General features: G+C 35.9%; 1 protein-coding gene across 1 annotated transcript in view; it reads right to left on the bottom strand.

Annotated features, from left to right (window-relative positions):
• The window catches only part of LOC106057676 (uncharacterized), a 47,123-nt gene extending 27,279 nt beyond the window's left edge, over positions 1-19,844 (bottom strand). The window contains exons 1-7 of the mRNA XM_056030792.1: positions 19,692-19,844; positions 17,789-17,926; positions 13,208-13,381; positions 9,415-9,600; positions 6,330-6,527; positions 5,470-5,703; positions 4,212-4,259 (exon numbers count right to left, since the gene is read on the bottom strand). Of these exons, the coding sequence (XP_055886767.1) occupies positions 4,212-4,259; positions 5,470-5,703; positions 6,330-6,527; positions 9,415-9,600; positions 13,208-13,381; positions 17,789-17,926; positions 19,692-19,764 (1,051 nt within the window). The 5' untranslated portion in view covers positions 19,765-19,844. The remainder of the gene's footprint in view (positions 1-4,211; positions 4,260-5,469; positions 5,704-6,329; positions 6,528-9,414; positions 9,601-13,207; positions 13,382-17,788; positions 17,927-19,691) is intronic.
• Positions 19,845-24,854: the final 5,010 nt, after the last annotated feature.

Here is a 24,854-nt window from a genome sequence, read left to right as displayed (position 1 = left end):
AGAGTTTATTCGTGAGTTAGTTCTCCCACTGTTGGCGAGTGTGTCAGCCTTCTCATTTCCTTCTAGTTGTATATGAGCTGGTATCTATTGAATAACATTTTTTTTTTGCTGTTGTTGTTGAGCTTTTTAAGTGCTGTTCTGATGTTTTTAATATAAGAGGAATCAGAGTTTTGCAAGCTTTGGAGGGTAGTTTTCGCATCGGTTGGAAAGACAATCTGACTGTATGGGGAACTTGGATGATTTGCTAGCATGGTAGCAACTAGTGCTAGTGCTTCCCTTTCTGCTCTGTGACTGTCAGATAGATCTCCAGTTGCAATGGATTTTTCTAGTTTTCCTCCTTCTTGCCGTTCGATGAGTATTCCAGCTTCTCCATTTGTGGTGACTTTATGGGATGAGCCATCCGTGTAAACTCTGATCCTCTGATTGCTAGGATAATTGGTTTGTAGAAAACAGTTCACTATTCCCTTGAGCTCTGTTGGACTGAAGTCAGATTTTCTTTTTCTGTTTTCAATATGGTCCCTTAGAGGGCTTTCGTCCCAGGGTGGAGATTCATTATAGTGTATCGAAGATTCCAGAGTAATTTTTTCAAGTTGGCGTTTCTTTTTTAGGTTTGGAGATTCCTGTATGAAATTGGTCCTTTTGAGACGGTTTTTGCTGCCAGTTTTGTAGATTTTTGTTCTGAGTGGGTGCCTCTCGAAGGTTTCCAATTTAGTGAATTGGGAAAGGATTTTTATTTCTCTTCTTTCATCCAGAGAGATCAAAGCAGCGTTTTTTTCCATAGCTCTTATGGGTGTTGTTTTGATTGCTCCTGTCATTATCCTTAGACCAATATTTTGAACCTTGTCTATTTTTCTTAGGTTGGTTTGGGCTGCTGAGCCCCATGCTGTGGCACCATATTCTAGTACAGGTCTTACGTAACTGGTATAGGTCTTTTTCAGGATGTCCCCAATCTGTGCCAGCTAATTTTTTCAAGAGGGATAGTCTCTGGATGCCTTTAGTCTGTGTTTTATCTATTTGTTTTTTTCAGGTTAGTCTCGGGTCATATGTGTCTCCAAGATATGTAGGGCTGTCATTTTTTTCTAAAGCTTGCTTATCTAATGTTAATTTTATTGTTTGTTGTTTTGTTGACAGTGAGAATATGGTATATGTTGTCTTTTTTGTGTTGATGGACATGCCCCTGTCTTTGGACCAATTATTGAGTTTATCGAGAGCATCTTGTAATCGAAATTTCGATGTTCCTACATATTCTAATTAAGGCAAGGTCATCTTCATACATGCTGCTTTTAACTTTTCTTGGTAGGTTTTGATTTAGATCGTTTATGAATATTAGGAAAAGTGTTGGGGATAGGATCGAATCTTGATGAAGACTGGGATTTTTAATTTTGCGATCTTTGGGCCAGCTCTAATGAGTAATGGGGAAAAGTAAAGGCGGTCGGTCGTTGCGCTGGCCACATGAGACCCTCGTTAACCGTAGGCCACAGAAACAGATGACCTTTACATCATCTGCCCTATAAACCACAAGGTCTGAAAGGGGAACATTTTTTTTTTATGTAATCTGATGGAAATGTTTAATTAGTCTATTAGTTTATTTTCACGTACGGAGACAAAGCCATAAACAGCAAGGTTTGTTTGTGTGTGTGTGTGTGTGTGTGTAATATAAGTGAAGTATTTTAGAAACCGAATAATGCTTAGGTTTTTTGTGTATGTTTTGGCAATTTAATATCGAATTTCTTCCCACTAAGCACAAGGTAATTTTGACTATTCAGTTGACAACAATAATGTTTGAATATATCGTCCTTAACATTTGAATAATTTCGTCTATTTACATTTTTTCCAAAACTCTCCCAAACCTCTTTATATTTTTCTATATCTCTACTGGCATGCGCCTCTATTGCATTCTACTCAAGTTGGTCATAGGGTAGACAAGGACGCTCACTAACCCACAATGAAATGTTAGTTACTAATCATTCTGTGTACACATCATGCCTTAGTTCCTCATTTAATCGTTTTCACACTACCCCCCCCCCACACACACACCCTTTTGCGACGAATCTCTAAACGTTTACAGAGGAAGCTTACCTTAGCTCATCTGTGTGGGTAGAACATTCGAGTTGATTTGTTTTAACTGTGGAATTTTTTAAAGAGACTGATTGTAACAAAGATTTGATTTTGTGGGGGTAGATGTAGGGCCTTGAGAATAACTGTCTATTTACACTAAGAGATTTGTGTTTAAGGGTAAGCTAGTCTCTTTATTTTAAAATTTGTTAATAATGTGTTAAATTAATTAAAATCGAAGAAAATACGTTTAAAATGTATACTTGCAATACTTACCAAGAATGTTACAAATTTTAAATTTTCAAATGATTTCTTATCAGTCGCTTGTTCGATTTTATGAAAACGTATATCACGACACGAAACGAAAAATAATGTAGCGTTTCTTTTTTAAATCTAACAGATACGAAAATACATATACAATAAAATAAAATAGTAAAGAGAAAAAAATAAACAAACATAAACAGAATAAGCATAAGCTTACTAAAAACTATTCAAGGACTTTAACATACAGAAAATTGAAGAAAATAGAAGGAATCAATTCATATCAACACTATTTTCAATAAAGCAACGTTCCTTTTAATCCACAAAACCCAAATATGTAACTTTTGTCAACCCATTACGGATTACGTCGTTACCGAAGTGTAAAGACCATGTACATCTCAAAATGACTATCCGAACTAATCATTATTATACTTCCAATAAAAAAAAATTGTATTTACCATAACCGGATACTATGAGACAGGTGTTGAGCAATGACACAACGGCTTTGAGGAAACATTTCTATTTTTAGATACGAAGAAGGAGGTATATTGGAAAATCAGCTCACCAAACATTACAGAAAAAAGAGGGGGGGGGGCAAACTAAAAACTGTGGCCGATCCTCACTTCAGAAATAAACGAAATGTCTACTAGGTAACAAAACATAGCCCTAGCATCGACAGCCGGCATTCATGAAGTGACAAAAACCATTCCCTTTCCTCCCAAAGTGCGATCATCAGAAAACATTTCTTGAGACTTAAAAAAATGAATGAATTTGAGAAGTAGTAATAGTTTTAAAATGAGAACGGACACATATAATAGTTATAAGAACATGCAAAGCTTTCAGGTGGTTTAAGGTAAGGGTTAGGGTTCAAGTCTCAGAAAGGTCAAAGATTAGACTTGACAAATTTTCCTACCATCGGCGATAAACGTTAAGTTTGACCTTTGGGGAATGTTACTATTATTGACGTCGACTAGAATGGTAAAAGAGTCGGTCTCAAAAGTGAACGCGGAAGAGAAGGTTTTTGTATGGTCAGCTTTAATCCTTGTTAACAAACTAATTAGGCATAATACAGACGGAAAGACGATATAATCTTTCTGATCAGTAGTGTTTTGTAATCCCACCATTTGCCACCCAAAGGTCAACGGTGATCTAGACGCGCTTCCACCAAGTCTAAACTTATTAAATGGAGCTGGCACAACAAGTACCGTTAGGTGTATATTAGACAAACAAAGACTTTACTGTACATCTCATAACACAATAATTGGACAACATAAATACAATATACATAGAAGCTTCGGTGAGTACCTAGCAATTAGGCTCTGAAAATAGTAATAAACTACATTTTTATTTACTTAATGTTTTAAACAGAAAGTAGGGTTTGTACCACAGTAATAGTATCATAGTTAATGAGATAATATTTTATAATACATAGTTAATAGTTATCTTTTAATATTCTCTATTTAAATTGGCAGATGGCAGACGCCATACACAACAGAAGTAGAAAGAAGGGTGAAAGTGCAACGGCCCCTGGTGATTACAGATGCCAAAGTTGTGATCGCAGCTGTGTATCAAGTCACACAAGAAGTTGCAAAGGAAAAAGATTCTCACAAGAAGTAAAATGATACATGGATAATTCCCTATACAAATTATCATAAATATGATATAATAATTATGAACTATTCCAGAATATCCAAGAGTTGCTTCAATACTTTTAATGTAAACTATCAAACCAAGAAGTCTTGATAGGCTAGTTATTTTTGACACCCCTGATAGTATCATTATAAAAGAGCTCTGTCTCAAAATTAAACAATTTTGTGATTTGTCATTTGCAGCGTTTCGGTAGTTATAATTAATGCCACTTTACTTGTATGACAGCATAAAACTGTATACCTCACCTTTGTGAACTAAGTTACAGTAGAATTCCAAGGAACCAGGCCAACATTCTGGGGAATAAATATTACAAGATATTTTTTTAAAAAGCGCATGGTTAAAATCTTTACTAATTCTAAACGTGACTGCTTATAAGAATCTCATTTCGACAAAAGGAAATGTATATGTTCCTAATAGCTCATTTAAGGCTTGGTGGTTGAGTGATAAAGTGCTTGGATTCTTTGCCGTGTGGTCTCTAATTCGAACCCCAGTAAAGAGTATGATTTGATTAGAGCTTCTTTTTTTGCCGCTAGAGTGGCGGCCAGAGTCCACCAAACTCTAATTGGTGCTTGACGTACGTAGGGGAAGTAAAAGCGATTGGTCGTTGTGCTGGCCACATGACACCCTTGTTAACCGAAGGCCACAGGAACAGATAAGCTCTACATTTTTTGTCTCTATTCATCGCAAAGTCTGAGATGGGTACCCAATAGCTCCTTATGGTTTTAAATTAATTCATTCTTTGGCTAAAGATGAACTTAGACTGGCTAGAAACATTATTTTTTTCAAGCTATAGATATCTACAGTTTCAGTGAACATTTTAAAGAAAGCCATTAATTCTGCAATCGCGAAAAAAGAAGCACATTGTATTAGCATTTTCATTTCTTGAAAATATACAATGTTTGTACAAATCTATATATTTACCTAAACATTAGCAACTGTTAAGATATTTAGCATATAGATCAATGTTATTGTATAATTGATGTATTTAGTAAATAGAGTCTAGATAAGTGTTATCTTATAACTGAATGTTTTGTGTTTTTTTTTGTTGTTGTTGTTTTAACCGAAGAAAGGGACGTAATCATTTTATTTTTTTACAAATGCTATTTTACTTTTGTTGAGTTATGTAGCCTGCGCCTTAATTTAAATTCATGTTTATTTTACTACTATGAGTTAGGGGTAGATAATCGCTTATTACAAGATACAAGCAAGCTGGCGGAATCGTCGTATCCAGGATGGAGGAAGAGGAGCCAAAGTAGCAATAATAAATTAAGCATTAAACCATAACTTACTAATACAAAAAAGAGCACATAATAAAATACATTTAAATACTCTAAGATTTATTGTACTATTTCATATACCATAATGCTAGGACAAATTAATACAATGATCCTTTCTTCCCTAGTCCCATTAGAGCATGCATCATGCATCATGAAGGTACGGAGTTAGCGATGGCTTAGATGCAAATAACATAGCACATGGATATAATCTACTGTTCTGAATTACCTCCGTATACTTCCACTTCAGATAAAGTTAGGACTGGTACCATATAACGATCACCGTATGCGTATCTAAATGTAGCGTACACTTTGATTTCAAGAATAGATTTCATAGCCATAACAACAGTATAATTGCTCATAGGTGCTGTGCTGTTATCTTTATGATAGAACCGAATATATCTGTTCTCGTCTAGAGCCTGCAATTCAAAATTTTGAAGGCGTTCCCCAACACTGACACCATCTGTTAAGGGTTTCCAAAAAAAAAATGTAACTTGTGACTATATTAGAAACAAATATTTTCAAATGCTTTAAAAAATAAAACAAAAACAAATACATTTTTAAAATAATACGTAAACAAAAACAAAGCTTATATAAAGGAAACAGCTGTACATTTATAGCCAAATTGTTTTATTATACAATAAGATTATTTCCCTTAATCAATATAGATCTAAATTAAAAAATAATTACCATTAATTAATTGACATATTGTGTAATTTTTTGTTATTGATTCACGTTGTGTTAGGTAAATAAAAGTGTAAAGTTTCAACTTGATCCGAGAAAAAATGGCTTCAAAATTTAGCGCAGACAAACAGTCATAGTGAATTAATATATGCACCCTTGAGTACAGTACTATCGACATCACAATGGTAACTCTTGACTTTAAAATATCTTCTTGAACAAAAATTACCAAACAATTAACTATTTCAGCGGTGTCTAAAAAGTCAAATGATAACCAAAATATTTTAGATACACCAGTAAAACTGATTTGTAGAAAGGCATAGGCCATCTCTAGGCTGTTTCTAGATTTCCTTATCCCTTAAAAAATGAACAAATTAATGACAAAATGAATGATGAAAAACTACTTACGCATATCCATCATACGGTTTTGTAGAACAATGCGATGAACTAGGCGTGGAGTGGACAATGTCACTGACCAAAATGGTCTTTCTTCATGTTTTGTATGAGAAAATGTAGTCAAGTCACCATCCACCGCCTTGTCTGCATAATACAAGTCTGAATAGTTGCTTGATTGCATAACTCTTTGCTTCAATGCAAAGTTGACACCTAAAACAGTAAATAAAGTAAACTTTTCCATTCAGACGATTTTTGAGATAGGTGGTGTTAAGTGTAGTGACCTAGTCTAGTTTAAAGATTATGTTAGTTTTGTAAATAAATATATTGTGCATTGTTTTTAGCGTTGTTTTAGCGACGGTAAAAGTAGTGACGTAGTCAGACGAATGATGTTGCAACAAGGACAAATCGTCATGGGCAATTCTACACATTCCGGCCCATACATTGTATTTCATATGATTGGGACATCCACTTCTAGGTCTACCTGTCCTCAAAATCATTAGGTTAAGTTAGATAATGTATCAATAACTATACACCTGCATACATTGAACACCATATCCTACAACGAAATATAGGCATTATGTTGCTTTTTTAATCGCTAAGTGTGTAGGCCATAAAAGGATAAAGCCTACTAGTAGCACTGTCTACTATTGTAGGCTATTACATTATTTCGGAAAGTATGTTAAAGTAGTATTACATTGTAGAGTCTATAAAAGACTTCTTTAAACAGGGGGTCACTTTTATAAGAGACTATTATAAATATAATATAAAATATTATAAAACCTTTAACAATTTAACCCATGCGGTCCTTTCGGTTGCACTACCGGCCCATTTGGGTACCGGCCCACCGGGCATTTGTCCGAAATCCCATATAGCCAGTCCGCCCCTGCGTTGCAGAATACGGGGGGTACATAATAGGAGAAGAATATGGCTAGGGCTTGACGAAAGATATAGATAGAGACTGATAAGTAAAGGATGTGTAAAGTAAAGGATAGACAAGACGATCATCCCCATTTGTAAATTAACATCAGCTTAACTTTTCATGAGTTTTATTAAATATTTCATAGTTAATTGTTGTGTCCCTTGATGTGTACGGACTCCCCATTAAAATAAGTGGAGTAGTATCAGACAACACACACAGTCCAAGCCAGGGCAAAAGCTTATCTTTTATTATGGCTAGTGATTAGAGTTAACGAGGCTGTCGTGTAGCCAGTATAACAACCAAACCAATTTTACTATCCCAAACTAATGTCATGTACACACTAGAGCTGGGTGGTCCTAAAAGTTTTAGACTTCAGAGGGATTCAAATCCCTAATTTTGTAAGCCAACTTTCGCCACACTTTCACTACGCCTCGCGAAGCCTTAAATAGCTTTTTTTCCCCTCTAGAATTTTTACAGTCTCTCGTATGTCACTTTGGTGGATTGGAGTGCGCCATATGCGTCATGCTCAACAGCTTCCTTTACATGACTGTGACTGTCGAAATTATTAATAGATTATTTATGTCTAAAAGAAAATGTAATTCAAAAGGGAGATAAATTTGTGAGATGTCAGGTGTAAATCGGGACTTTCAAAAAGAAATATATATTATAAATATTTCATATAAGTATCATTTTACTGTTGAAATTGCAAGTGTCAGAGACATGTTTGATGACCAGCCTTGGAATTCTTGTTAGTTTACCTTAGCAACATGGCCGGTCCTAACAATTGCGGAGCCTTATGCGAAAAGGATTGCGCGACGCCCAGTCTAGGTAGGGATAAGCATAATGCCAAAATTAAGATTTTGTATTATAAAATACATTAGTCTTTGTAATAGATTTTTATTAAATAAAAGCTGACAATGCCGTTTTTTTTTAATCACACGTAAGATTGGTACCCCAAAATGACAATTTTGTCTAATTTTCAGGAGATTTTTATTTTGAGTTTTCAGAAGATTTTAATAATTTCAGGAGATTTCCAGGCCTTATTCGTATATTTTGCATTTGCAGGAGATTTACAGAAGGCCCTGGAAAATCAGGAAGCCGTGGAAACCCTGTTGTTATATATAAGTTATAATGATTAACCTTGGTTAGGCCAATAATAGAATATGCATCCTCCGTTTGGGACCCCTCAACTCAAGAAAACATTAAGAAACTGGAACAGACACAAAATAGAGCAGTGAGATTCATAACAAACGAATATTCACATTTGACTAGAGTAACACCTTTAGTAAAATCACTAAATTTAGAAAGCCTTCAGGACAGAAGGCTCAAAAGTAAAGTAGCAATCGTACATAAAACACTGAACCATAATCTTCAAATACAAAAACAAAATTTAATAAAATACTTTGAAAGACACAAAGATAAAGGCACATTCCTCGTTCAATATGCTAGGACAAATTTGTACAAATACTCCTTCTTCCCTAGTGCTATTAGAGCATGGAATGGGTTGCCTGAGCTAGCCAGGAAAACCAGTGACTTGGCAGAATTTAAGTCATTGGTTAATATGCATGACTAAATGCATGACGCGTAGGACGTAATCATCTTCTTTTTTGAAGTAACGTCTGTATTATATAAGATAAGAAGAAGATTTCATTTTAAATAATTTAAACTTAGAATTAGCGCGGGCCTATGAAAGTGCGGGGCCTACTGCAACCGCATAGGCTGCAGTGGGCTAAGTCCGGCCTTGCTTAACAACTTCGATCACATGATTGTGTGTTAAATTTAACATTCCTGCTTATATTTTACGAACTATTGGATATCAAAGGCAAGAAGAGAGATTCATTGTTTAATAACCTAGAAGTCACCAAATGAAAGCCAGCTAAACGATATGAGTGACTATTCTTATGCAAGAAGGTTGTATAGAAGATTGTGCAGACAGTGCGGCTACCCAGGGCCCTAGGCAGCATATTAAATATAAAAAGAAGAAAAAAATTATCTTCACATTTACTCATTTTCTTTTTATACAACTATGGCATGATTTTAGTTAAAGATAATCTTAAGGATTACCTAAGAATGAGACATAAAGTTGTATGTAATAATGTTTTTTGATGAATGGATCCTTTAAGAATAATAGATCCCTTTTCCCCCGGGGCCAACCAATTAATCAGTATTGCAACTTACCCCCGCTAATGTAAACGTCACACAGATCGACTAACAGTGACGTAATTGTTATCTGCCTGACTAGGAAGTTTAAGTTACAGTGTATCTCCAGGGTAGGCTCTTTATCTTGCAGAATAACAGTGCTGCAGTTCAATACCTTGATTGGGTTCAGTTGGTTGAATAGAATCTCTACCGACTTGGATAATACTGTAACAAAAACAATGCATATCTTAAGGAAAATATTATTTGTAACCATATCCATGGTCACCGACGTATATAACTCTCTTCCCAGAAATAAGTAACCAAACATGTTTCATAAAAGTATACAGTGTTTAGTGGTATATGATATAACTAGCAGACTGCATCCCCGACCGAATCCTCAAAATTACAATTAAAAAGTTCTTTTCAGTATACTGCAATGGTACTGTCGACAGTAGTAGGTCAATAAGCTGGTTCAATGTACCCCCTCTATTTTATGCACCCCTTAACGTGGCACTCCCCTGCAAAATTTTTAATACGCTTATGGGCGTTTATTTGTGTAGGCGTTTCAATTTACCAAATTGGTATCGACATTACTTTCAAAGGTTGAACCAGATAGCATGGCCGACATTTATGGGGAGCGAGTCATAACAGTCGTCTAAAATCATGTTTTTCATGGTAGTGTAGTTTATATTACTTAGCGTAGAACAACCAACGACAGAAATGTCTCTCACGTCATGTGAGCACCCTACTAGTGCCGCCCCTAGAAGAGATTATCTTGATAGCTATAATAATATATTATTATGTAGAAAGCCTTTGAGACCAGTCCCTTAGATTTTGAAAATGGAATGTGGAAAAAAAAAACTATTTCGAGTTCAAACATTGTTACAAAGTTTAGATCAACTCTGTCTCTCTGTCTGTTAGGTAAAAGGATTGTACACGTTATTTCTCCCACACACAATCTTGTTGAACAAGTATAAATTTCGCACAATTATTTCTTTAACAAGACAAATCAAGAACCAATCTAAAAAAAAAAAATTACCAATTAGTTAATTAACTATTGGTAGTTAATTATTCTGTGAGGTATGAAACAAGGAAAAGAATTTGTACTCTACAGATGTGGTAGTATATGTTGAATTAGTCCCCTTGAGAAAGCTTGAGCCCTGCGTTCTAATTCAAGTCGTAGAATTTTTAATGCTTTAAAAAGCGATCATGGTAGCATTCACACAAAAACGTCTCTCCCCAATCCCCTTCAACATTTTTTTCCAACTGGTCCAGCAGACAAATGATATTATCATAGCGCATTGAGTAAACTAAAAAGCATGAAAACTGCACTAAACATAACAAATACTAAAAGTATTTCTAATTACTCAGATGTATTATTGTTTGCCTGGATGTATTACAAATTAAATGACATGACTGATACAAACGAATGGACCTCATTCACCAATCGTAAAAAAAAAAAAATTGAACCACGTGCTTCTCTATCTCTTCTATACAAATTACGATCAACAATGGATATCACGTGACAGTTTTTTTTTTTCGTTGTTTTATCAATACTAGTCGACCGGCGGCGTAGCATACGCCGCTATTTTGCAGGGCCGACCTTATGGCCACTGCAAACTATGCGAACGCAGTGGGCCCCGCACTTTTATAGGACCCGCGCTAATTTTAGGTGTATAAATTATTAAATTAAACCATTTGATAACTTATAACAGATTTCCGCGGCCCCCTGTCAATTTAACAGGCGGTCATAGAAATCTCCTGAAATTGCAAAATAAACGACAAGGCCCTGGAAATATCCGAAAATTATTAAAATCTTTTGAAAACTCATACAAATCTCCTGAAATATTAGACGAAAATTGTCATTATGGGGTGTCATTCAATATGGAAAACGCCAATCCTAAGCGCGATAAATAAAACGGCATTATGCAATACCCGCAATTGTGGAATCAAGTGAAAGAAGCTTTATCGCGCCTTAAACTAATGAAGAATTATTTGAGATCAACAATTCTCGTAGATAGATTGAAAGGTTTGTTAATTCTTGCTATTGAGCGTGATCAATGTAGGAAATATATTTTTTTTTTAAGTACTTTATGACTTCGCTACACGCAAGGCTCGTGAAGTAATTCTGTAGGTAGTAAAGAATGAATAAAATGCAACGACGAATTTATTTTCTAATAAAAACTCTCAATTTTCTTTATTATCCGTATCCCTTCCCAAACTTGGCTACGCCAAATCCGTTTCGCATAGGTCTCTATAATGGTTAAGTCAGGCGTGACCTCCGTGACCTCTATGTAGAAGGTGCCGAGTCCGACCCTGCTATTTAAATTAAATTACCTAGGATAACTCCCTCCGTCCGAGTTTCATAAATAAAAGAGTGATCCAAACTCTTGAGCGTGCTCTGTCGCCTGGATAGTTACTACAGAGTAGATTACTTCCCCCGCCCCTTTTTTTAACGTGAGGTAGAAATAAAAAAAGAGTGCTATTTCTTGGTTACACCGGCCCTGCCCTGCTATTTTGTGACTACGTGTTCTCCCCCCCCCCCCCTCTTGTTTTCTCGTGGACTATCTGCAGAAATAAGAGAGTGATCTTTCCTTTACTTCTTTTTCTCGTTTAAACTGTTGAGGGAAGAAGAGAATTATATATAGAGATTATCAAGTAACATTTCGTTTTAATTAGGCGAATGAGGTCTATTGATACAACTAAATTTTATATAAGCTTTGGGGTTTTTTTTTAAAGTATTTTTTTATGTTTTTCTATCATCTCAGTCAGAAGAAAAAAATATATAATTTCTTTCAAATTAAAAATGTTTTTGTATTAAATTAGTCAAAAATAAAAAAAAAAAACTATTTTCCTTCAAACAAAAACATCGCTGTGCAATCAGATCTTTCATTTAGAAGTAGATTATATGTTGAAACCGCTTTTCCTGAAGGAGATCTTGATGATCTTATATATTTCATGAAATGTCCCAACTGAGATTCCCTTTCATTTTATTGTTTGAAGTCTTTCGTCAACCACACGGACAGAATGTCAGTCACTAATAACTGGTTACAATTGTTACTTATAAATGAACAAACAACCAACTGGGTATTTTTTTTTTAGAACGCTGCAGAGTTTCACGATTGTCTTAGGTACTCCAGTATATAGCCTGTCCGTTACTGTTAGGACCTCCATACGCTCTGCTCATACACACAAAAATGGAGGCTAGAAATAAACACCTCCAAGACGGTCTATTCTCTGTTCACGCTCGGGACTGGCATTCTCGGGCAACCTTTCCAGCTCTCCCTCAACGGAGTGGCTCTCAGCATGGAAAAGCTACCCAAGTACCTTGGTGTAACTTTAGATCGCAAACTAAAAATGTGTGAGCACATCCAGGATGTTGTAAGAAAGGCCTCAGGGAAACTTTGGCACTAAGATTTGTCTGTGGAACCTTTAGGACAAGTCCAGTGAATGCGGCTGAAATAATGGCTAATATAGCTCCACTAACCCTTAGGAGGGAAAGGTCAGTACTGACCTGCTATGAGCGGTATAAAAGGCTGGATGAATACCTCCCAGCTAGAAAACTAGTGGATGGTTGGAAATGCAGAAGACGTATCCAGATGCAGTCTTTTATGCATCATGCCACTAGACTATCTGATGAAGCTGGCCTCTCTACCAACCGACAAAACATTCAACGCTTTCATCCCCTTCCCCCTTTTTTTTTGTACGCTGCAGAGTTTCACGATTGTCTTAGGTACTCCAGTATATAGCCTGTCCGTTACTGTCCAACAAGGTCCATACGTTTTAGACTGTCCTTATCAGCAAATCAAAATGACATCACTCTCATATCTACCTATTTTATACACCATTCTCATCCACGTGAAGATATAGTCCTTGTCCCAGACTATTGTAAGAGATTGTAATTTGGGGTCATTGTTGCAGGTTTTGCTATCTCTGTCGGTCAACCATTGGGTAGTCTGCTTTGGAGAAGCAGTTATTGTAGCTCCTCTAGTAGTGGACAGGTCATCTTTTTTTTTAAAAAAAAAAGTTTTTTTGTATTGTTAAGAAATGTATCAATACCTTATTAATTAACTACTTTTATTGCTGGCCTCTTAATTTTAAGAGGGATGTTGAGCCTGGGCATTGACTATGATCGGAAAGTTATCCCCCCCCCCAAAGCAAAGGACTGGAAGTATTCGAATCTGTAATAGGTCAGCAGCGTCGCAGGGCCTGAACAGTGTGCTACCATTTTAATTCTAAACTAAAGGGAGAGATGAAACTATTATTGCTCACTTTAAAAAATTATTCAGTGTACTACTGTTGTTACCTCCGAGGCTAACTAAATTAGCTGAAAGTGACCATACCCAATATATTGCACAAAAGAAGTGAGAAATTCATTTAATAGGTGTCACGCATAAAATGTTGTTGAGGTTATTTTAATTATATAAACAACATGTTTACATTTCGTGGTTGAAATCCTCCTCATGCAATAAGAAACTAAAGCAAACTATAGGTTACCAGAGTAGCAATGAAAAATATTGAGATTCAATCCGCCCCCTCCCCAATAAAATATTTCACACTTTGATCTATTTTCCTATCTGTGCGGATCTAATGGAAATCTATGAGAATTTAAGACAGAATGAGTCTCAGTAGTAAATCCAGCTTTTAAAACTGGATAATCAAATAGGGCAAAAATGCTAAATTTTGCAGGTTGTAAAATTTTTTGCTTTGATTTCAATTTGTCATAACTTGTTTTTTTTTACTATTCCATACTTTTTTTTTAGAACTTTGAACAATTGTAAAAATAATCAAAATCGTTTACGTTTCGGAGGTTCCTTCAAAGCTGAAGATAATTTAATTCCTAGCCCAAACCTCCGACAGAAAGACGGGGGGGGGGGCAGCGGGCAGGGTGTAAACCCGGGACCACCGAGACTATCGAACAAAAGTCCACCGCGCAGGCCGCACAACCAGGCAGCCAAAACTACTTTACGGCTGAAAGACTTACAGAGTAATTGCCGATTTTAGCCTAAGAATACTTAATGTAAAAATTGTTTGTTACAATGAGAAGACTTTGTTCGCTGGGCGTTTATTTATTTTATCATTTAAAACAATAAAAAAATAAATATTATCGACAATGCACATGCCCAACTTAGCCATGCACCTAGCCTAATCCTACTGGGCTTTATCTCAAATCAGGGCATAACATGCTGACAAGAGGAGCTCAATGGTGATCTATTTCTTGCAAGAGATATAGGATATAAGTTCTGCATTAACTTTAAGATTTATTCAAAAGCTCACTTGGATAAGACATTGCAATATATCAACACAGACGCGATTTAAACGTCTAACTCACGTTAAAAAAGCCCATTTTTTTTCTATATCGTCATATGACTGCGTTGTCGTCTTCTGTGTGACAAAAACAGGCCGGCTACAAAACGTCTTGCTTATTAAGACAGAGTAGGCCTATTAACAACGATCTCTCCAAATACAGAAGTAGGCCTATTTACAACGATCTCTCCAAATACAGAAGTAGGCCTATTTACAACGATCTCTCCAAATACAGAAGTAGGCCTATTTACAACGATCTCTCCAAATACAGAAGTAGGCCTATTTACAACTATCTTTCCAAATACAGAAGTAGGCCTATTAACAACGATCTCTCCAAATACACAAGTAGGCCTATTTACAACGATCTCTCCAAATACAGAAGTAGGCCTATTTACAACTATCTCTCCAAATACAGAAGTAGGCCTATTTACAACGATCTCTCCAAATACAGAAGTAGGCCTATTAACAACGATCTCTCCAAATACAGAAGTAGGCCTATTTACAACGATCTCTCCAAATACAGAAGAAGCCTATTTACAACGATCTCTCCAAATACAGAAGTATGCCTATTTACAACGATCTCTCCAAATACAGAAGAAGCTTATTTACAACGATCTCTCCAAATACACAAGTAGGCCTATTTACAACGATCTCTCCAAATACACAAGTAGGCCTATTTACAACGATCTTTCCAAATACAGAAGTAGGCCTATTTAGATCGATCTCTCCGCATACAGAAGTAGGCCTATTAACAACGATCTCTCCAAATACACAAGTAGGCCTATTTACAACGATCTCTCCAAATACAGAAGAAGGCCTATTTACAACGATCTCTCCAAATACAGAAGTAGGCCTATTTACAACTATCTTTCCAAATACAGAAGTAGGCCTGTTAACAACGATCTCTTCAAATACAGAAGTAGGCCTTTTAACAACCATCTCTCCAAATACACAAGTAGGCCTATTAACAACGATCTCTCCAAATACAGAAGTAGGCCTATTTACAACGATCTCCTCAAATACAGAAGTAGGCCTATTAACAACGATCTCTCCAAATACAGAAGTAGGCCTATTTACAACGATCTCTCCAAATACAGAAGTAGGCCTATTTACAACTATCTTTCCAAATACAGAAGTAGGCCTGTTAACAACGATCTCTTCAAATACAGAAGTAGGCCTATTAACAACCATCTCTCCAAATACACAAGTAGGCCTATTAACAACGATCTCTCCAAATACAGAAGTAGGCCTATTTACAACGATCTCCTCAAATACAGAAGTAGGCCTATTAACAACGATCTCTCCAAATACAGAAGTAGGCCTATTTACAACTATCTCTCCAAATACAGAAGTAGGCCTATTTACAACTATCTCTCCAAATACAGAAGTAGGCCTATTAACAACGATCTCTCCAAATACAGAAGTAGGCCTATTTACAACTATCTCTCCAAATACAGAAGTAGGCCTATTTACAACGATCTCTCCAAATACAGAAGTAGGCCTATTTACAACGATCTCTCCAAATACAGAAGGAGGCCTATTAACAACGATCTCTCCAAATACAGAAGTAGGCCTATTTACATCGCTCTCCAAATACACAAGTAGGCCTATTTACAACTATCTCTCTAAATACAGAAGTAGGTCTATTTACAACGATCAATCCGTATACAGATGTATGCCTATTTACAACGGTCTCTACAAATACAAAAGCAGGCCTATTTACAATGATCTCTCCGAATACACAAGTAGGCTTATTTACAACGATCTCTCTAAATACAGAAGTAGGCCTATTTACAACGATCTCTCCAAATACAGAAGTAGGCCTATTTACAACTATCTCTCTAAATACAGAAGTAGGCCTATTTACATCGATCTCTCCAAATACAGAAGTAGGCCTATTTACATCGATCTCTCTAAATACAGAAGTAGGCTTATTTACAACGATCTCTCTAAATACAGAAGTAGGCCTATTTACATCGATCTCTCCAAATACACAAGTAGGCCTATTTACAACTATCTCTCTAAATACAGAAGTAGGCCTGTTTACAACGATAAATCCGTATACAGATGTATGCCTATTTACAACGGTCTCTACAAATACAAAAGAAGGCCTATTTACAATGATCTCTACGAATACCTAAGTAGGCTTATTTACAACGATCTCTCTAAATACAGAAATAGACCTATTTACAACGATCAATCCGAATACTGAAGTAGGCCTATTTACAACGATCTCTCCAAATACATAAGTAGGCTTATTTAGGCTTCGATTATTCGTCACACTTTTGTTTCGGCTTAATTTGACTTTGATTTGCGCATAATGCAAGAAAATTTTGGAGAGCTTACAACGCTTGAGGGGATCACGCTAATAAATTTTTAATTCTTTACAATACCTCTATTTAAGTCACAACTTCATGGAGGGCCGAACCTGGGCGCTGATCTAGAAAAACGGAACTAACGATTTTTCTAGAAATTTAACAGTTGATGTTTATCGCTAAAAAAAAAGAATTACTAGCGCGTTGGCCACGCGGGGAAAACTCTAGTTTGACTGTTGTCATTTTTCAAGTTTTAAAAAAATGGGCTATAAATTGGAGTAAATAAAATATGGCGTAGTCAGCCGTAGTGTACCTATAACTGAGTTGTTTATTAAAGTTAAAGTTGCTTTAAATTAATCGATGCATTATCTAAGTCTTTGTTATATTTTTACGTAAATCTAATATAGAGTTTGTCTTGATTCTATACCTAAAAGATGATGTTAAAAAGTGTTCTAAATCAGATATGTATAATGAAGGTACTTTTACGCTGGCCTAATTGATAGGATTGTTCGTTTAAGACGCTGGCGGTGTCAAAATCACGAGTTTGAAACCCGGTTCGGTGACGTATTTTTTTTTTATTTCATTTCATTTTAAGTTGTATAATGGAGGTTATTATATTTTATTTAAATGTAATCTTAATGTTTTTCTTATTTCTATTTCGATAACTATGAAATTCTATAAAGTATAAATGACCGCATGCATAAATCACATCAAATTTTAAAAAATACAGCTATTAAATTCAAAAACTAACGTCAAGGGTTGAATAACTATCATAAGAAAATAACATTTACAATGCTGGCATTTAGTTCCAAACCACGAGGAATCACATCTTGTGTCATTTCCTACACACTGTCCTTCCTTGTCACAGTCTGACTGGCAGTGGCATTTATATTGACATCTTTCTCCAAACCAACCTTTGTCACAGGCATCTGTTCAATGAGAGTAAGAAACTAGTATTGTAGAGTGGAGGTGTTGAGAGAGATCGCTGGCAGGAAGACAGGCAGACAGACAGACAAGATAGATAGATAGATAGATAGATAGATAGATAGATAGATAGATAGATAGATAGATAGATAGATAGATAGATAGATAGATAATATAGGCCGTTGTGCTGGGCCCATAACACCTTCGTTAAACCTGGGCCACAGAAACAGGTGACCTTTACATCATTTGCCCTATAGACCGCATGGTCTGAAATGGGAACTTTTTTTATATACATTAACATATATATGTACTTGATATTTATATTCAAGGCATCTGAAGATCTTCTATCAACGACCTATATGTTTATAATTCAGTTTCACTCCTCGCTTATTTCCCAGACGTATGGACTTCAATTTACAAATACAATTCTGCATCCTCCATTATTTAAACTGCCATCTCACAAGGTTATGGGGCGCGGTGGCTGAGTTAAGCCTAACCGCTTGGCTTCCGAACCTGTGGTCCTTGGTTAAAATGTCGGTGAAAAAAAAAATATTTTTTGATTTTTAGGGCTCTCCTGAGTCCACCCCACTCTAAGGCGGCTGATCGTTGTGCTGGCCACATGAAGATCTGCTCATTAACCGTTGGCCAAAGAAACATGACCTTAACATTATCTGCCCTTTAGCTCGCAAGGTCTGAAAAAAGAACCTCACTTTACTCACAAGTCACAAGGTATATACATTGAAAAATAGTTTGGCTTTCTGAATCTTGGAGCTGGCTACTCACACAACAGAAGATTAAGTCCACTTGTTTGAATGTATTTTAATATCCTTACAATAATTTTTAAAAAAAAAGGTGTCAATATTGTTTCATTTTTTAGCAAAGCCTCTTTGTATTTTGAAAATATCTTTGTCGTCTTGGCATAAGTGTTCTTATATGGCGTTGAGCCTGTTCATTCATAAATGCTATCATCATAAAGTTGGTTAATTTCTAGTGGTTGTGAGAAAACATGAATAATTTTACTACATTTTTTTTGCATCAAATCCCAGCAATATATGATTTTTATCTTACTTATTCTCTACTCATTCTTTTTCGATTTCTTTTAATTCCAATCAACACATTTCTACACTGTTCAAGATAATAATATTGATTTATGAAATACTTCGTAACGGGGATAACTCGAGATCATGCGATAAGGCTACGAACCAATAAGAATTCGTATGTTACTGGACATGTCATCTATAGCACTAGGAACGTTTTCCTTCGTTCCTTTATAAGTTCATCTGAATATATTCACACTAATGTGAAGTCTGTATCTCTATAAGAAATAAAGGCCTTAAGTTTCTTGTTTATCGTTTGTATAAGGAATTGGCGTCTACTATAACCACTATATTCGAATATACTGTATTAAGGACAATGCTTTAGATTAGTATTAGACTTTATAAAATGTAAAAGGTGTTTTTTTTTTATTACGACGCACAGAGTGCTGCTTTACTTTTAAAGAGATTTTTTTTAAATCTTTAAAAAAAAATCTTTAAAAATTACTGGTATTCATGCGGCCCTTTCGGTGAGTACCGCCCACCGGCATTTGCCCGAATGCTCACAAAGCCAGGTCCGCTCCTAGTTAGTAGATTGGTATGCACGTATGTAAGTGGGTAGACAGAGAGAGAGGAGAATAAAGTCTGGACAAGTGTAATCATTTTTTGTATTACAAATAATAAATCCTATACACAAGCGAAAGCCTAAAATTGAAGAGACTCGAAAGAATCTTACCCGATGTTATAGGGAGCAGAATTAGTATCCACGATGTAGATTTAGTGAATGAAAGTAACGTATTTCCAAACATAGTAAGCCTAGATCTATATATTTCTTTTATATATATTTCTTCACCTGTGCCTTCGAACGATAAGAATACTATTTAATGCGCTGATCGGTTTAAATTTAAGCTTCTGAGATTATAGGTTGAATTTAGTGTACATTACATTTGATATTGATCGCATCGAGAAACTAAATGGGTCATGGATATGTGACTAAATCTGACTTGACTAAGTAAATGTAAAAACAGAATAACCTTCCTTTTACTTTTTATGCGGAGCTCTCTTGCTAGCAAGACTTTGCCCCTACTTATAGTCTTTCTAACGACTATCAATAATATTAGTACTAGTTTGAAGCTGGATATAGAATTCATACGCAGGTCAATTTTAATTGAAAGGCATTAAAAGAAAGAAAAATAATTATTATTTTATTTCACCAGATAAAATAACTATTTAAGTTTCGAATGGAGGAAGAATTAATGTTAAAGTTAAAGAGATGCAAGAGTTAGAATAATCTAATTTCCCATGATAGGCACCTAGTATTATTATACAATAAGATATCCCTTATACACCATACCTATCGGTACCTAACCATGCAAAATCCACCCTGTGCACCTAAATAATCCTCATGTAGGACTAACCTATCCAAACACACCTGCACCACATCTACCCACACAGACACACACCTGCACCACATCTACCACCATACACACCTGCACCACATCTACCCCCAAACACCTGCACCACATCTACCCACACAGACACACACCTGCACCACATCTACCACACACACACCAGCAACACACCTACTCCCCAAATACACACCTGCAACACATCTACAACACACACACAAACACCTGTACCACATCTACCCACACACACCTGCACCACATCTACCCCATACATACACACCTGCACCAAATCTGCCTCACACACACACCTGCACCACATCTACCACACACACCTGCACCACATCTAAACCCCCCCACACACACACACACACACACCTGCACCACATCTACCTTGCTATATGGAAGTGAAAATTGGTCAACTTACTCATGGCAGGAAAAAAAACTGAATGTCGTCCACCTCCGATGCCTAAGGCGGATCTTTAAAATAAGGTGGCAAGATAGGATAACCAATGAGGAAGTGCTACGAAGAGCAGGGTGCCAGGACATCCGCTCTGTTATCAGCAGCAGACGCCTTGGCTGGCTTGGCCACATTCGTAGAATGCCAGTAGGTCAACTTCCACAAGACATTCTGTATGGCAATCTAATAGAAGGCATGAGAGCCTCTGGTCGCCCACTTTTACGTTACACGGATGTATGCAAACACGACATGAAGTTCTTCAAAATGGACACTAGCAGCTGGGAAAAAAAGTAGCCCTGGATAGATCTACATGGAAAGAGCATAAAGGAAGGGTCATCGGATTGCACATGCCATACACTACAGAAGCAGAAAGAAGGGTGACGGCGCCTGGTGATCGCATATGCCCAACCTGAGATCGCAGGTGTGTATGAAGGATTGGCCTCTTTAGTCACACAAGAAGTTGCAAAGGGAAAAGATCGTCTCTCGAGACGTAAAATGCCACAAAAAAATGTCCGCTAACACTAACCTATTAGTACATAATTAACCTATGCGTAACTAAAACTAAGACTAAGACTGCTTTATTGATCCTTACGGAAATTTGTTGTGATTACAAGATAACCAATATGCATGTGTACCTAATCTAATTCCTATCCATACATAATCCCCGATTAACCTAATCCTTATATGCACTTGCACCTAACATATCTATTCATGTAGCCCAGGGGTGCGCAAATTACGACCCGCGGGCCACATGCGGCCCGCCGAGATGTTTTATGCGGCCCGCGGACACCTACAGAAATCAGGTGTTCCCACGGTTTATATATATAAATAATACAAAAAAATTAAAATAAGTAATTGTAAATATCTACAGAAATAACTGAAACTTCTGATTCTTATCACTTATGATGAAAGGCTAAAGAAGGATTGTCTCTATATGTCATTCTAAAAGGCTTTAAATAAACGAAGATTACTCTTATTGGCAATATTTTGAAACATTCAGTTCAAGACACAAACTCAAACCAGTATTTATTCAATGCTTTGAAGAACTGTGTTGAAAGTGTTGAGTTGGCTTGGAACAAGAGGGCGAGCGTAACAACTAATGGGGCCCGTGCTTTTAAATTTAAAAAACAGAGGATTTTTTTTAATATACATTATTGAACAATAGCCCAACCATTAACTATAAACGGGAAATTTTTCACAAAGCTGCATTGAATATGATTCACATTATTGGCTTACTAACTTCAGTGATCAAACTTAACATAGCTAGAGGTCTTAACCATAGGCAGTTCCGAGAAGTAATTAGAAATTTGGTAACAAAACATTCCGATGTTCAGTACCACAGCAGTATCCACTGCCTCGGCATGTGCAAGGTATTGAGAGGATATGGAAGCTCATGGAAGACAGTGTTATGCTCCATGAAGAACATTTCTTTGACAATGTTATTATAATAATACTTCTAAAGAAGAGTAAAAGACAGATCATGTTTTTCATTACAAATAGTGCAAATGGGTGTTTGCACATCATATATATGTGCATGTTAAATCTTTTCATTTCTCCAGGCAAGTAAGGGAAGACAGTTTTTATCATTTTGCTTTGCTGAAATGTGAAACCATTTCTAGTGAAATGGTTGGAAAAGTAGAAAACTTGTTTTGATTTTTTCATTGAGGAAGTTGAAAGGCATCAAGAACTTGGAACCAGTTTTCAATCTCTCAGTTCACTATTTAACGAAGAAGCGGATTCAGCTCCAGAGGACAGTCACATTTTTTCCGTGGGAGTTTCTTGGGTACCAGAAGTTGCATTTCCACACTTTGACAACTTTGCTTCTAAATCTTTACATTACTTGGGTCCACATACATCTGAGAACAATTGTTTTGTTCTTGAAAATGAAAGTGTGTAAGAACAGATCGATGCTGACTAACTGTAATGTGACAGCAGTCACCAGGATAACAACTATTAAGCTAGTTCCACAGTTTCTGAACACTATGAACGAGTGTAAACAGTTAAATATTTCACATAAAGTAAAATTTTACATTTGTAGTGAAATGTGATACAAAAGGACAATGATAAAATTGTAAAAATTATTCTTTAATTTAAATTAGTTTAAGAAATTGCCAACTCTTGTTATTTCTCAAATGGAAATAGGACAAATACGTAAAGTAAGTAAATTTTTTTAATGCGGCCCTCGATGGAAAAAGGTTGCCCACCCCTGATGTAGCCCATTCTCAACAATATATTATTGCTATGTGTATGTGCATTTTCCAATTTTTATCTATCTTATACTTACTCTCTGTAATTTTAACTTCACTGGTGGAGTGGGACTTTATCTTTATTAACTGTATGTTTTATTGTATTTTAGTTCACCCAATTCGACACCATTAAATACACCACCTAGATCTAAGAGATACCACTAAAGCAACTTTTTTGATTACCTAATCTAAACTTACTTTTTTTTTTATTGTGAATTTTTAATCAACATTGTTTTTGTACAGTAGTTTTGCTGAGCTTGTCAATTGTAGTCAAACTGAATTTCCATTAGATTTGATCAATAAAAATTATCTTATCTTAAATATTCATGATAGACTATCCTGCTCGCATGGGATTCGTATCCGAGACCCTTGACAGAGAATGGATTGAGAGATACATGATGTAATCACCAAGCCACACAACCATGTGAGAATTCACAGAAAAAAAACAACCTATGAAGACATAGAATTGCAACCAACTTGACTGACTACGACAAGTTTGGGTTAGAAGCTTTCACATTTATTTAAGGCAAATTAACGTGTTATATAATCCGAGATATTCGTATTTGATATTTCTATGGAAATTGAAAAACTGAATTAAATATTATCAGTAAATTTGAAAAGAACTACGGGATTCTGCGAGATGGTCTAATAATGGTCAGAAAATGTCAAGATGGCGTCCGAAAATTCCATGCCCAGACTCAAATATAACCCTACATTTGCCTACAGCTCGCTCTAGTTGTAAAACTATTCGTTTGAATAACAACAATAACAATGTAACGAAGTGTTTAAAATCAATCTACACACTCGATGCATTGGACGATTGTTTCAATCGGATAGAAGTGACCTTAAATGGATTTCACGTTGTTTTTTTTCCTGCATAATCTAATTTATAAAGCACAATGTAAGGAATATGTAGACTATGTATGTCCCGTGTGTAAATCAAAACCTTTTGACCAATCTTGATCAAATTTGGCATAAATGTTTCTAATATTACAGTTGAGACCGTAGTGTATGTTAAATGTCTCTGTCATAACAAGAAGGCCCTAAAGATAAAAAAAAACATATTCCAAAATAAAGTAATGAAGTGCCCCATAAATAACAATTAATTGCTATTACAGTGTTTCTCAAACTTTTGCCGGTGGTGCCCCTATAACTTCAAAAAACTTTGAAGATATTATTTTTATTATATTTTTTTTATGAAGAGAAATATATAGAGATCCATAGAAAGTATTAACGATGACAAAATAGGATCCTTGCTTGAGTTAGCTCTAGAATAATAAAAATATTATGCAGTATATCCATTCTAATGATAAATTTTTACTATAGGTACCTTGGAGGAATCACTCAGGCCTCACTGTAACACACCGAATATTTCATACTAAGATTATTAAAATAAGATTAAGAACTTAAACGGCATTTTTCTGTTGCTCAGGCAACGATAGAAAAAATCTCGGAATCAGGAAGTAATTTCAAAAGTGAATTAAATTATTTTTGATTTATTACAAAACAGGTTCAACTTTTATATACCTAGAACCAGTCAAACTAATACCAGAAGGCTAAAAAAGCAGGCATAAGATAACAGAAATACCAGTCCACCTGGAAGCTATCGATGAGTCCGTTGTAAACATTGCAAATTGTGCAGTTTAATAAGAAATATGGTGATAAACGTGGCACCTGTTCTATTCGTAATCCCTTTGCACTACCTGACCAAACCATGCAACTTACCTAATTCCATAACCTTGCAACTTACCTAATCCTATAACCTTGCAACTTACCTAATCCCATAA

Source organism: Biomphalaria glabrata, chromosome 5 (assembly GCF_947242115.1).
Source record: "Biomphalaria glabrata chromosome 5, xgBioGlab47.1, whole genome shotgun sequence".
NCBI classification, from domain to species: domain Eukaryota; kingdom Metazoa; phylum Mollusca; class Gastropoda; family Planorbidae; genus Biomphalaria; species Biomphalaria glabrata.
This window is presented reverse-complemented; position numbering and strand designations above follow the sequence as displayed.